This window comes from Piliocolobus tephrosceles, chromosome 10, assembly GCF_002776525.5.
Source record: "Piliocolobus tephrosceles isolate RC106 chromosome 10, ASM277652v3, whole genome shotgun sequence".
NCBI lineage: Eukaryota > Metazoa > Chordata > Mammalia > Primates > Cercopithecidae > Piliocolobus > Piliocolobus tephrosceles.
The window spans coordinates 75,424,194-75,439,990 of NC_045443.1; the positions used below are offsets into that span (position 1 = coordinate 75,424,194).

General features: G+C 35.9%; 1 protein-coding gene across 2 annotated transcripts in view; it reads left to right on the top strand.

Moving 5' to 3' along the window:
* The window catches only part of NAV3 (neuron navigator 3), a 374,287-nt gene that overhangs the window by 170,394 nt on the left and 188,096 nt on the right, over positions 1–15,797 (top strand). For both annotated transcript variants that reach the window (XM_023194757.3, XM_023195381.3), the window contains exon 8: positions 1,086–2,109. In XM_023194757.3, coding sequence (XP_023050525.2) covers positions 1,086–2,109 — 1,024 coding nt within the window. The remainder of the gene's footprint in view (positions 1–1,085; positions 2,110–15,797) is intronic.

A 15,797-nucleotide genomic window follows, 5' to 3' on the forward strand; every position in this document is an offset into this window, starting at 1 on the left:
AGGGAGGCATTCATGGTTGATTAAACTTAAGATAAATGACTTGACCAGAATTTCAGTTTACAAATGTTAACGCTTGGATGGAGGTCTTTTAACTCTAAGCTCAGTTCTTTTTCTTGATTCTATACCATATTGTAAAATCCTTCCTTTAATTTAGTTTTGTCTTCTTAAAAATAAGACTGTAATCAAGCATTAATTATACTAGAAAAGTCATGTAAAGATTCATATCATAATGTGACTTCCAAGTGGAATGTAAACAAACACTAGTGCATTATGAAATACTTATATGACAAATAGATTTATTTTCCTATAACTCTTAAAAAGTAGTTTGATTTATTCTGACTAGCTGTAGGTGTGCTGGTTAAGAGCAGGGTCTCTGAAATCAGTTGAAATACCAGCTGTCTGACCATGAACAGTTATTCTCTCCTTGCCTCAGTTGCTTTAGCTGTAAAATGGGGATGATAATATTAATACGAACCTTGTAGGATTATTATAAAGATAAATATAGATAGATTGGTTAGTAGATTATCTGATCTATAGAAGCATAAATTTCAATAATGTATAAATTAAAATAAAATTAACAAAAAGCTAAATTATAAGTTTTACCCATATTTAATCAGATAAAAATTAACTAAACAATTAGCTAAACTCCTAGTAGCTTAAGCCAATTTTCAACATTCATTATACAACATATTTTTATAGGGCAAGGTGGAATATCCATTTACTAGTATGGGCTACAGCGGTGGTTGAAAAAGAACACAGAGAATTGCTTAGAGGAGGGATAGGGTTTTATTCATCTTTGAATATCGGTGACTAGCAAATTTATTTGGGTAAGACTAATTTCAGAGGGGAAAACAAAGCATAGTCCCCCCCAACCCCCCACCCCACAATCAATGCCTCTCAAACACTCTGCATTTTTGAAATATGTTTAAAAAATCACATCAGAGAAGTGATTGATGCCACATGTCTCTTTTCAGTTCAGAGGAGAGAGACTGCTATCCATCAATAGTTTGGAAGTTCTCAATTCTGTAATGTAAATGATCAAGATTAATGGCCTTTTCTTTATTTTTCTTCTAAACAATGTCCAGATTCCTCCAAAGGACCTCAATCGTCTTCAGGTGTAAATGGTAACATGCAGCCTCCCAGTACTGCTGGGCAGCCTCCTGCCTCTGCCATCCCTTCTCCAAGTGCCAGCAAACCCTGGCGCAGCAAGTCCATGAATGTCAAACACAGCGCCACCTCCACCATGTTGACTGTAAAGCAGTCAAGTCCAGCCACCTCACCCACGCCATCGTCAGACAGACTGAAACCACCTGTCTCAGAAGGGGTCAAAACTACTCCCTCAGGACAGAAATCCATGCTTGAGAAATTCAAGCTAGTCAATGCCCGGACTGCTTTACGCCCCCCGCAGCTTCCCAGTTCAGGACCTAGTGATGGTGGGAAGGATGATGATGCCTTTTCTGAATGTGGTGAAATGGAAGGTTTTAACAGTGGTCTGAATAGTGGTGGCTCAACAAATAGCAGTCCCAAAGTGTCACCTAAGTTGGCCCCTCCAAAAGCTGGAAGCAAAAATCTCAGCAATAAAAAGTCTTTGCTACAGCCAAAGGAAAAAGAAGAAAAGAACAGGGACAAAAATAAAGTTTGCACTGAAAAACCAGTCAAGGAAGAGAAGGATCAGGTGACCGAGATGGCTCCAAAAAAGACCTCCAAAATTGCAAGCTTGATCCCCAAGGGCAGCAAGACAACAGCAGCCAAGAAGGAAAGCTTAATTCCATCTTCCAGTGGGATTCCAAAACCAGGCTCTAAAGTTCCAACAGCAAAGCAAACCATTTCACCTGGCAGCACAGCAAGCAAAGAGTCTGAGAAATTCAGGACTACTAAGGGGAGCCCTTCCCAGTCCTTACCTAAGCCTATAACCATGGAGAAAGCAAGTGCATCTAGCTGTCCTGGCCCTTTGGAAGGAAGGGAAGCTGGTCAAGCCTCTTCTGCTTCCTGTACCATGACAGTGGCACAAAGCAGTGGGCAGAGCACGGGAAATGGTGCTGTCCAACTCCCTCAACAGCAGCAACACAGCCACCCAAATACGGCGACAGTGGCACCATTCATTTACAGGTAAGTTGGCCTCTGCTTATCCACAGTTGTAAATATATTTACAGGCCTACATACTCAGAGTGTAATAGGGAAGGCTGATAAAGTGGTGCTTTATGTTGTCATTTTGGAATGTTTCATGCTAAAGACAGAGGCCTAGAATTTAGTGCAGAATCTTAGTCTGGAAAAAAGCTTCCAACAGGATCCAGTTTTATTCCTTCTCTCATTCCCTCTCAGAAATTGAGACCTTCCAAAATTAAACTACTTGTTATCAAAAGCCAGCTAGAAACCAGATGCCACAAAGTTCTCTTGTGTTTATTCATATTATTGCTACTACCGTACTGCTTCTATTACTAGTAGCAGACTTTTAAAATAATTCTCACTTTTACAGAGTTTATGGTTGTTTTTGTTGTCATCTTTGGGAGAAAGTATACCATAATGGTTAAAGAGGCAGCCACTGAAATGATAAAGTTGTGGATTTCATTCCTAGTTCTGCCACTTTTCAGCTGTAAGACATTGGACAAGTTACTTAATTCTCTTTAGTCTCATTTTCTTCAGCTGTCGAATAGGAACCATGCACTACTTTGTAGAGTTGAGACTATTAACAGAGGTCATGCATATATCATGTTTACTGTATATCCTGATATGTTGCAAATGTTCTTCAAATGTTATTTATAAGGCACTACTTTCTCAATGTAAATTTTGTATTAATTTCCCCCAGCAAGGCATAGGTTTCTAGGTAAAAGGGGTTACATATATAATTTGTATTACTTATTTGGGTTGTATTATTGATTTGTTTCTTTTCTTACCTTTTATTTATTTATTATTTATTTTACTTTGAATTTTTGTTTTGTAGGCACTGAAATACACAATATAAAAATTTAAAATACATTATTATGCATTTTAAAATATGCGTCCTGCCACCCAATTGGTAAAGACAGAACACTTTGCCTGTTGTTCTGTGATTTGCTTTAATCGATTAGAGATGTGTCAGTAACTGCTGTGTGCCCAGTTTTTTCACTGCTTGGTTAGTAAGGAGATGGCCTGAGGAGCAATAATGTCTGCTTTGTCCCTCCTTCTGGCAGGTTGGCAATTTAACTACAGAAAGAAAATTTTACAAATAGGATGGATACAGGACCCACTATAATTAAGAAAGGGTCAAAACTGTATAGTTTAAAAATTTATTAATTTTTTGAATATAAAACTTTTTAAAATAAAGCAGTTTATACTGATTTATTTTTTTTCTCAATGAAGACCCTAAGTGCTTTTTTTCTGAGGTTTTTATACACTCAGCAAAACAAAATTATTATAATTATGTCATTTAATCTCTTGGGACATTACAATTGAATGCTGCTTTTCTGACTTCAGTAGTACTAATTCATTTAAAATATTTGTATTTGGATCAGATGGGAGTCTGCAGCTCCTTCTGACTCCAGGGTCCTTATTTGACAAAGCAGAATTTAAGATGTCAAAATCATGATCCACATTTCAAAAATGTGAGAAAAAAAACTGTGAAGTTTAAATATGTCATACTCAACACCCTTGTGGATTACAAATATATTCTGTAAAAACATCAATCCTTTCAAAAAATCACAAGTGAATTTCATAGGAAACTGTAAATCTAGAACTGCTAATTTAGTAGGCTTCTTTCTATAAGTAGCAACAAGCTTTTAAAAAAATTGTTTGCAATAAAATATCCAGTGGATACAAATTTAGTGGTTTCCATTTGAAAATGTAACTTTTAAGTATCAAAAACAGGAAGCAGCACAGCAGCACAGCTTAGAAGTTACAGTGCGGATCAGGTGTGTGACCCTGATGAGTTCTCCACTCTCTTGGAGTTTCGTTTGACCTCTTTAACAACAAGACTATAAAAGTGAGGCAATGTAGCCAAGCAGCTAAGAAAAGAGGCAACAGAGAGGCTGAGGCAGGAGGAGAGTCCCTTGAACCCAGGAGGCAGAGGTTGCAGGGAGCCGAGATTGTGCCATTACACCGCAGCCTAGGCAACAAGAGGGAAACTCAAACAAAAACAAAAACAAAAACGGTGATAGAATATGTCTTACTCTACCATTGTTCAGAAACAGCATCTTGTGGTGGTTGCCTGAGTGGGAATCTCAATGCCACCACTGGTTAGTTGTGTTACTTTGGGTCATATATGTAAAGATTCTGAACCACAATTTCCTAATCAGTGAAATAGGTGTAATAATGGTAGAAGCTATCTCATTAGGCTGTTTTGAAGATTGAGTTGATATTTATCTGTAGAACACTATCTGCCACATAGTAAACAGCCTTCCCTAAACTTCACTTTCTAATCCTATAAAGTATGATTGATAAAGGATGCCTACCTTGATGGATTGAATTAAAGATTAAAGAAAATAATCCCATGTAAAATTTTTAGCACACAGCCAGATTTTGAGAAAATTACATTAATATCAGTAATTATTTTTATAATTATCAACAATATAAGATAGCTAAAAATAAATAAAACCGTGGTTGGCATGGTGATTCATGCCTGTAATCCCAGCACTTTGGGAGGCCAAGGTGGGAGGATGGCTTGAGGCCAGGACTTTGAGACCAGCCTGTACACCAGAGCAAGACCCTGTTTCTACAATAAATAAAGAAATTGAAACTGTCTCATAAAATTTCACATTGAAGTCTATATACAAAGTAATATTCATGCAAATTTTTAAATCAATGCAGAACAGTTTTACAAATAGTAATGTAAATTCTCAAAAGGCAGAGTGGTTACTATTCATTCTTTTCAGCTTTCAATGGAAGGTGCTTGTTTATAGTCATGACATTTGGATTATGTAACCTTTTATGTTCTTTCTGACTTTCACTGTTCTATCCCCATGTAAGAATCCCTCCTATGAAATCCCTGACAATTATTTTTGGAGTTGCTAATCTTTTGATGAGATAATACTAATAATTTACTATTTTATGTTGGTATTATCATTTGTTGAGTGTTTACTTAGTGAAAGTCTTTGTGTCACAAAATATATGTGAATTTTCTCATTTAAACTTCATCATAAACTCATGAGAAAGAATGTTATCCCCCATTTTCCAGAAATGAAGAAGCAGAGATATTAAGTCAGAATAGTAATAATCTCTTGAGATCATAAAGCTAGTAGAAATTTGCTTTGCTTATCAGTTCTATCTACATGACAGAAATAAGAGGTATTGTTACTGGGAAAATTCTGGTTAGGAAAATGCCGATAGTACACTTGCAAAATTCTCAATCAGAACTATTTTATAATTGAAAATGGTCATTGCTGTTAATTAGTATAAATTATATAAATGTATACAGATACATATATATGATATATAAAGATAATTAAATAACTTTTATGTAATGGGAAGATTGATGGCTGATAGTGACTTTTTTCTCAGCTCAATTCTAGGTTAAGACTTATTCCTTCTGAGATTCTAATATATGCTTCATAATACTCTGTCAGAAACTGGATGTTCAGAGTTCTATAAATATAATGTGGATTCTGGAAGTTAATAGATTTCCTATTAGCCTAACTTCCTATCTAATATAAATTATTCTGTACATAGTTTCAGTAAGTCAATTATCTCTACAGAGTGATAAAGTAGTTTCGAATTTGCTGTTATTCTTATTCATTTATCAAATAGATATAACTAAGACAAAATATTGAAAATTAAAGAAAATATTTTATTTTGGTTTAAGAAGTTCCCGATAACTAGAGCTACCTGAAATTGGAATAGGCTGCTTTTTATAGTGTTAAGATGACCATCTGAAGTACTTAAAAAGTGGTAAAGTGACCAGTTATTACAGTTTAGACAAAGGGAAATTGGTGCATACTTTTTCATTTATGTACTCATCCCTCATTCTACAAATACTGTGTAACAGAAGATACAAAGATTTTTTTTCCCTCCTTGTGATAAACTCTAACTCATCTTTTATTTCTTACCCTTAACTTCTTGGTGATGCATTAGTTGACTCCATTTTGTCAGATTTGTAAAAAACCCTCTTTTTTCTACATTAATTCTGTATGTTGCATATACTTCCATAACAGTAATGCTTTAATATTTTTAAAGCATTCTGGGAGCTTCTTCTGGGAGTTCAGCCTACTAAGGGTAATAAGAATAATATAATCAAAAATATTAAAGCATTACTGTTATGGAAGTATATGCAACATACAGAATTAATGTAGAAAAAAGAGGGTTTTTTTACAAATCTGACAAAATGGAGTCAACTAATGCATCACCAAGAAGTTAAGATAAGGGTAAGAAATAAAAGATGAGTTAGAATTTATCACAAGGAGGGAAGAATGTTGTGCTATCATCCACATTGGATATTCTACAATTTTATAATGCAGGCATGATGGGAAAAATAATAGATAAATTGTGAGCTGCAAATACTAGTAACTGGAACTGCTACAGATACTAATGGTTAGGATTTGTAATTATATGAATGAGAGACTGTATTAATCCATTTTCACACTGCTATCAAGAAATATCCTGAGACTGGATAATATGTGAAGGAAAGCGGTTTAATTGACTCACAGTTCCGCATAGCTGGGGAGGCCTCAGGAAACTAACAATTAAGGTGGAAGGCGAAGGGGAAGCAAGGCACGTCTTACGTGGCAGCAGGCGAGAAAGAGAGGACAGGGGAAACTGCCACACACTTTTAAAGCATCAGATCTCCTGAGAACTCACTCACTATCAGGAGAACAGTATGGGGGAAACTGCCCCCATGATCCCATCACCTCCCACCAGGTCCCTCCCTCTACACCTGGGGATTACAATTCAGATTACAATTTGAGATAAGATTTGTGTGGGGACACAGAGCCAAACCATATCGGAGACTAAAGAAGAAAAGAAATGGAAGTAACTTGAATTTTGTTTTTCTCTTTCAATAACCCCTTCTCCGTACGTCAAATTTTCAGCGAGTCCTCCTAACCCGTCTTCTAAAACATACCCTCAATCAGACTTTCTTTCCATTTCCAACTCTTGTCTCCTGGTCCAAGCCACCTCACCACCAATTCTCATCTAGTTTCCAATGAGTCTCCCAGCTTCCACTCAGCTCTTTGCAATAACATCCTTCACACAGCTGGCATTCTCACCTTCTAAAGGCATAAATCATATATCTTATTCTAATTAATGAAGTCATCTATTAGATTTCCATTACATTTAAAAAAAAAACTCAAAAATTGCACCATGACCTTCCAGGTTCTAAGTAATCTAGTACCCTGTTCACAATTGATCCCCACACCCACATGAAGTCCCCGCTTCCCCCAACACATTGTATCTCAGCCTTCATCCTCTTTCTCAACAAACCAGTCTATCTTGCTTTAGAACATGTCTTTGGCATATCTGTTCATTTATGCCTGTAACAACTGTCTTCTAGATCACTGCAGGTCTGTCTTGTTATTAGAGCTCTGCTAATCTCCAACCACCTCCAACCACCTACTCAAGGGGAATATATATTATGCCCCTTCTCAGAATTCTATTTTATCATCCTCTTGTATTTTCTTTATACAGTTTATTACCATCTGATTTTTTCTTGTTTACTTATTAAGTAGTGTGATTTCAGCCACCTCCTAATGTAATGTAAGCTCATTGAAATTAAGAGTCTTGTCTTTCTTATTTAGTAGCATAATTGCCCAGTACACAGTCTACAAACAGTGAACCCAAATAAAAATTGTTAAATGAAACACTGTCATCCTGTGTTAGAATCAGTTGCTATAGAAGAATTTTCAAACCTGCCAAAAATGTACACTGGAACAAAAAATATTCTGAAGTCTCTCACTTCCTATAAATGGGAGGGTTTAACCAAAATACAAACAGCTTTAAAATATTTAAAGAATTAAACCATACCTTCTCTTCAGCACATTCATTCATTTATTTTTTATCTTCTTTCAACAACTACCTACTAAATATTTCTTATGCATGAGACCTCAAGGATTGAGTGAAAAATCATACATCCTATGTCATTTTCTTTTTATCATCCACAATGTAGTAGACAAGAGGCAAGCTCAAAGAGAACTACAAAATGCAGCTGGAAGGGTAAAGCTCCCTAGGACTGAACTAGATTTGTCATACTGAGGCTTCAAAAAAGTGGAAAATTACTTTTAGCTGTTGGAATCAGGGAAAGTAGCACCTGAACTGAGTCCAGAAAGATAAGTAGGATTTGGTAATGCAGAGATGAGGGGGGCAGGGAGGGAAACATAAGGCTGAAGGAACCACATAAACAATGTCAATATAAGAGATGTACGGTGGTCGGGGAAGTAAGTCAGTTTCTCTGGACATTGAAGATTGATTGAAGCCTGGTTGTAGTAGAAATTCTTCAAGGTCAGAAATTTGAACTTTATGTATGTATATATGTGTGTATATACATGTGTGCTTGCATGCACATGAGAATGTGTGTGGAAAGCATAATCAGAAAAGTTACTCTTTCTTCAGAATGTAAAATGGATTGTTTGTAGGAGAGGTCAGAGTAGGATGAACCAGGTTAAATGTATAGATGAAGGAGCAACTTACTGAATCTCTTAGGTGGGTTTGTTAAGTTTCAAACGAGGTTCCAATTATTGGAAGAAAAGAAGAAAAAGGAGAACAGCATAGTTTTTCCATTCTGTTTTTTTAAAACTCCTTTTTTTATTGTTCCTCTTCTTTCTTGGTGTCCACCCTGAGCTATATTATTTGAACCTGTTTTTCTTGCCTGGAGTTCAAAAATTGTTACCTTACATCTTTCAGACTTTCAAAAAATACCTCCCTTTTTCCCATATGTCATTTTTCTTCCATTGCTTTTGTGTTCATTATATCACAACTATATTCTACATGCTTTCAAGGACATGTGAAATAAAATAATACAGTAATTGGTTAATTATGGAAAAAAGAGAGACCTGTGTGTTTTCCTTAAACCTGTCTCTTTAGAAGTCTCCCACAAAGTTTTCAAATGACACCCAGATTTATAACATGCTGTTTTGAAGTCTACATTCTTTCTTTTCTGACCATTTGTAGTAAATGCCAAGGAAACAATGCATTGGACATAAAGCAAACATGTAGAGGCAAAGAGAGCAGAATCGGGGTTTTGAGCAGTTCTCAGAAAAGAAAAATACCTAACCCTTAGATAAGGCAAGGCACTATTCATAAGGAGAAACGTATCATGCTTCTTAAGCCCGTTAATTAAATATAAGCAGAGACCCTCTATAAACAACTTGATTTGTAAACTTAGGTCAAGAAAATCTGAATTTAGAGTGTTTCCTTCTTTTGATATAATATGCTGTACTTTACACAACCACACCATGAGTTTGCAGAACAGATTTTTATTATAAAATATTTCTGTGGGATTATAGATTTGCCTAACCAAGCCATTGTTGTTTCTTCTCTTCATGTTTTATTTTATGTTTTTGGAAACAATTTTAATCTTACAGAAAATTTGCAGGAATTGTGCAAATGACGCTCATGTACACTTCTCTCAGAGCACTCAGAGAACTTACTCAGGTTTCACCAAGTTTCACCAAATGTGATCCCTTTTAGTAATTCAGGATAAATATTGCATCTAGTAGTTGTCATGTCTTCCTAATATCCCTCAATCTGGAACAATTGTTTAGCCTTTCCCTGACTTTCATGATATTGATATATTGATGGCCAGGCATTTTATATAATGTTTCTAATTTGAGTTTGTCATGTAGTTCCTCATTATTAGATACACATTAAATGTATTTTTTGTCTGGAATGTTATCGAAATGATACTGTGTTTTTCCCGTTGCATTTTATTGGGTGTTTCATGATATGAATATCAATATCTTCCATTTTGGTTGTGTTGAATTTGATTGCTTGATTAAGGTAATATCTGCCACAGTTTTATATTCTAAGTGAATATGTTGTCTCCAGTTGTATGTAATACATATTTTTGTGGGAAGATATTTTGAGACTGTGTGTAAAAATTCAATTTTTTATCTACTTTCACCCACAGGTTTTAGCATCCATTGAGCTTTGTTGCCTGAATTAATAATGTGCTGTTATATGTGACTACCGGTTTTCTAATTCCATCCTGTCTTCTGCATTTGCTCTGTGGCATTCTACTTTAAGAAAGAGATACTTTCTCCTCATGATCTTTCTATCTATTTAAATTATATGGACAAATAGATTTCTACTGTATTTGTTATAATCCGTTGCTGTCACAACTTACTTTGGTGATTAATTTTCCAAGATGTGGCCACTGAGAGCCCCTCCAAGCTGGTTGTGTCTCCTTTCCAAATGCTCTATCACTCTTTGAGAATTTTCTTTCTTTATGGCTCAAGATGTTCTAGGCTCATCTTGCACATTCCCTAATTTGGCTTTAGATCCTATGCTTTTCTTTAAGGAACTCGTATGTCTTTTTGTATAGAGTGATATTAGAAACCAAGATCTCATTGTTCCTAGGTTTTCTTGGTGGTCAAAACCAAGAAATATATATGTGTATTTACAGACATACATACACACATATTTAATCATTATTTTAATATTGTATATTATTTATTATAATTCAATATAATTATGATTATTCATGTATACATACATTCATAATACCTCCAATTCCAGCCCAACACCACAGAGTTTAGTTTCCTTTCCATACTTGTGCCTCCTTTTGTCAACCATGAGAAACCTGGCTGGCATTATTCTCAATGTTTTCTTATTTGCTCAGCTCCCCTGAATTGAGCAAATCTTCTATCCACACTAGACCTCTGTTCACCCCAACAGTTTCCTGGCCTTGGCACTGGCTGTCACCTGTCTGCCTTTCCAGAATGAAGGAAATAGGAAAGCAAGCACATTACTGGTTTTTGAAATATATGTGCTTTTCTTTCTTTTTTGTTGGGGTTATAAACAGGAATTACAATACCATTAGTTAATGTTTCTGACTCAAATCAGTTCTACTTGTGTCTACATTTGTGACCATATCTATATCAAGGTGAATCCACAGGGGGAAATATTTCTTGAATATAAATCAATATGCAAACACTTATATTAATGACATTAAAGATTAGAGGTTTGATAATGTCTAGGATTTAATACTGATTTCCTTTTAATGATTAGTACATAAAAAATAACATTTAGGGGCTAGGCGCAGTGGCTCACATCTGTAATCCCAGCACTTTGGGAGGCTGAGGCAGGCGGATCAAGAGGTCACGACATGGAGACCATCCTGGCTAACACGGTGAAACCCGGTCTCTGCTAAAAATACAAAAAGTTAGCCGGGCGTGGTGGCGGGTACCTGTAGTCCCAGCTACTCAGGGAGGTTGAGGCAGGGGAATGGCATGAACCCAGGAGGTGAAGCTTGCAGTGAGCGGAGATCGTGCCACTGCACTCCAGCCTGGGCGACAGAGCGAGACTCTGTCTCAAAAAAAATAAAAAATAAAAAAATATATAACATTTAGGTTAGACCAGTGGATATGTCACATTCAAAGACTGAGTGACTGAGCTGTCTGTTAGCTAAGGGAACCTCAAATGCAATAAAATACTTAGTTCAAAGGGATTTTGATGGAGTTAAACTGTAGGGGAGTAGTTAATAGATCAGCATTTACAGGCAGCCAGATTCAAGTACTGGTCAAGCATCTACCAGATTGTTACCTAGGACCAGTTATTTAACCTCTAGATGTCTTAATTTCTTTATCTGCAGCCCCTATATTACAAGATTGTTGTGAATTTCAAGCGATATGCCCCGGGAAAATACTAAACACCACACTTGGCACATAGTAAGTGTGTAAAAACAGGTAATAGCTCTCATGGTAATCACTGGTATCATGACTTTTAATGACTACAACTCCCAGTAACAGATGAAGGACCTGGCTTATTAGAATTCTAAATAAATTACACTCTGGAGGCTGAGGTGAGAACATGGCTTGAGCCAGGAAGGGTGAAGCTGAAGTGAGCTACGGTTGCTCTAGTGTGCTCCAGCAGGGGTGATAGAGTGAGACCCTATCTCAAAAAGTAAATAAATAAAAGAAAGCTAAATAAACTGTTTTTGCAATGCTGTGTCTTGATGGTTTCAATACTTACTCATAACATGATGACCGTGTTGTAAATGCACAATGAGGTTGTCTACATAGGACCATGTTGCTGAATACTTTGAAGGAATATTATGATACGTATTTTTTCTTTTTCCAGTTAATAGGAAGAAAATGCATTATCAGTTTATGGGGAAACAGTGAATGATCCACTGCAATATTCACCATATCTGCCAAAATGTACTTTCTGATTAGAGAACACGCTTGATTCTAAAGTCTTTATAAATTATTTCATGAATCAACTCAAATATTTTTATTTAACTGGTACAAAGCATGCATAAAAATAGAGGGTAAGTTGTGAGTCTTCAGAGATTTAACTGGACTTCTTTGATCATTTGTATAAAAGGTACATCTTTACCAGTTGGCATTGATTGGTCCTCTATAGACTGGAATTAAAATCTAATTTTGCTGTAACAAATTGTGAGGTGGAAATACTAGAGAAATGGATGGCTTGTAACATCAGTAGACATTTCTGGTCGCATTTAGATGTGAATATAAACCAAGCATGACTTCTAAGTCCTTTTTACAGTGATTTGAAGTTTACCTTCACCAAGTTCCATTCTTTCATTGATCAGTCTGTTTCCTTATTAATGCTAATGTAGATCACTTATGTAGGGAATTTGATGAGAAATACATTGGAGAACTTAAGGTAAATAAGACTCTCTTGTGACTTACACTAAAAGACATAAAAGAGTAAGTCTGCCAAAAATGTGCACTGACACATTAACACAAATTCTAAAACGGCTTCCAAGACAAGACTGAGCTGTCACAAGTAGGAATACACTTTTTTAAAAGCATGTCTCAGACAGGGGGAGTGGGAACTTAACCCATGGAATTAAGTCTTTCATATTGAGGAAGATAGCCACAAGTCACCTTCTGAAGAATTCTTTTTAAGAACTGCTTGCTTTTAGTAGAGCAAAAACTGTAGTGCTAAAATACATTCCGAGTTTTCTTTTACTCCAGATTTTCTTAGATGGAGATAGAATCTTTATAACTAACATGGCCACAAATATTCTGGCTCCTGTGACAGCTGTTGGTCTTGTTCTCAAAGGAACCAGTTAGCCGTGGGCTTTAGATAAATATTTCAGTGAAATGCTTAATGTGACTCAGCTTCTAAAAGATGAATCTGTGAATACAAAATCTGCAGGACTAGAGGTCAACGCTGGCTCCCAGCCAGTTCAACAAGGTGCTGTGCCTCTGTGACACTTCTTGGCAGGCAGCCAGTCAGCTTTCCCTGGGGTCCACAATTTCACTACATACTCTCCATTTAAACTTCTTCAGCAACTAATAAAAATCTTTAGAACACTTCAGAGGATTGTTTCTCCCTTCGTTCAGAGACAATAGGCTAAGGAAGAGATCAGTGGGGAGTAGGGTGGCCCACAATAATTGAAGCCAGGTGGAAGAACAGACTTTAGAAATGAATGGGGAGGGACTGTCAGTAGATGGGGATATGTGAGAAATTAGGGTCCAGGAGAGAAAGAAACAGGCTACACAAAGAGCAGATATATTTGCCCTTTTAATATTGACCAGAATTTCACAAGAGAGGATGTATTTTCAGTCCTTTTGTAATAATAGTTGATTTCACAACTATTTTGCAAGGCAGGCATTTTTTCTTATTTTTACAGATGAACAAACAAGTTCAGAGAGGTGAAGTAACTTGCCAACATCACATGACTTGATAACTGATTAGTGATGGGGCCAAGTTTTACATCCAAACCCAGTATATTTACACATATGCTACTCTTTCTTGCATATGCTTTACCCACCAATAATTTTGTTTTACTCTTGTGGATAATATTATTTATCGATATATTTATAAAAGATTTGTTGACTGAAACTTATATTCTGACACAAGACTGGACACTGGGGATACAATGGTGAGTTCAAACATGGAGAATAGGGCCTAGTCTGGGAGTTAAACGTTAATCAATTAATTACATTAATCTCATGTCACAAGAGTATGAAGTGCTGAAAAGATAGGTCCAGGGAGTACCAAGTACTAAGTGCTTATAATTGGAGACTGCCTGATCGGTGAAATTAGGGAGGATTTTTAAAGAAATAGTCACTTGAGCTAAGACTTGGAGGAAAGGAATCAACTGGATGAAGTGGGGAGGAAAATAATCAAGTGTAAAGACCCTGTTTGGACAGGAAGCTATGGAAAGTGGGTAGAAGACTCTTGTGACCACAGTAGAGAGAGGAGAGAGGAGTCTTGTGTGAGATGATGCTGAAGACCATCATCCTATGGGTTGCATGGGACCCAACCATGCAAAACCTTGTAAGTTTCATAAAGGTTTCACCAGAGGGCTCCATGAATCAGGACCAGGTTTGTTAATAAAATATCATGACTTCAGTTCTATAAATGATGGGTTTGACATATTTTTGTGACAACCAAGAAGAAATGTCAATTAGTCTTATATACATCAGGAATTCAGCGTAAAGTGCTGGGTTAGAGTTAGAATTTTAAAATTTAGGTGTAAATATATAATAGCAAATACAATGAATATGATTGAGATCGTCTAGAGAAACTATAGACAAAAACTGGAAGCAGTATAGAATATTCCTTTGCTGAACTCCCAGGTTTCTGCTGTCTATATCCCCACTTCTTTTTCTGCTACCCAGAACCACAACATTTAATGATTATGTAAAGGAAAACAATAGAATAAAGTAGAATCCAGAGAAAATGGGAAACACACTAGAGAATTTTTGCCATAAAAGCCAAGGTAGGACAGTTTGATAAAGGAAGGAATGAGCTGCTGTTCTAAATGCTACCAAAGTATCAAATGAGTGGAAGACTAAAATATCTGTTAAATTTAGCTACTTTGAGATTTCTTTCTGGCCTTAATGGTATATACCCTATCACTTAAATAGTGTATTTTCTTTCTTAATGTGTTTATGCTCTTTATATTCAGTTTTAAGCTAGAATAAAATAGGAATGGTCTGTCAGAAATTATTGGAGGCCAAGGCACAACCAACTTTGTATTGGAAAGTTTCTTTCTTGCATAGTTCTTTTTTTCATATACTAATTCACATATATAACACATATATCAATACAGACAACGTATAGTTTTCCATAGTTTCTTAAAACCTAAGTGAACTTTTCAGTTTCTTGGCCTGTCAGTTAAATTTTGACTTTTTCTGATATCAATAATTACACTTTTTCTCTTGAAACTCAAATTTAGATTAAAAGCAAAATGTTAATTAAACATTGATTCAAAAATATAATACATTCTTCACTCACACATGAACATTATTTGTAAATATTCTTAAAGTAGTAAATATTGAAAGATCACTTGTCATGGCCCACACCTACTACCAGAAATAAAAGGGTAGATGTAAGGCAAATGAGATGTCTCAAAAGAACATAGTCCAGTGTGCAATCCCATATTAGCTTGCCTCCTTCTGTGTCTTAGTAGTTCATGCTCTGAACATTTAAAATGTGTGTTAGTTTGTGTCAAATATACATCGAATATGAAGCTGCATTAAAGAGAAAGCGTATCTTAAAACATTTGCCTGTGCTAAAGGAAAGAAACAATGCATGAAGTGTGATTAGAATCTCAAAAGTATTCAGGACCTTTGTTGAGTGCTTTTCATTTAATTAGACATACTCTTTACAAGCTAACCACACACACAAATACATACCCATGTACATACATAGACAAATGTGAAACAGATGATATGCAGGTAATTGTAAGAATGATA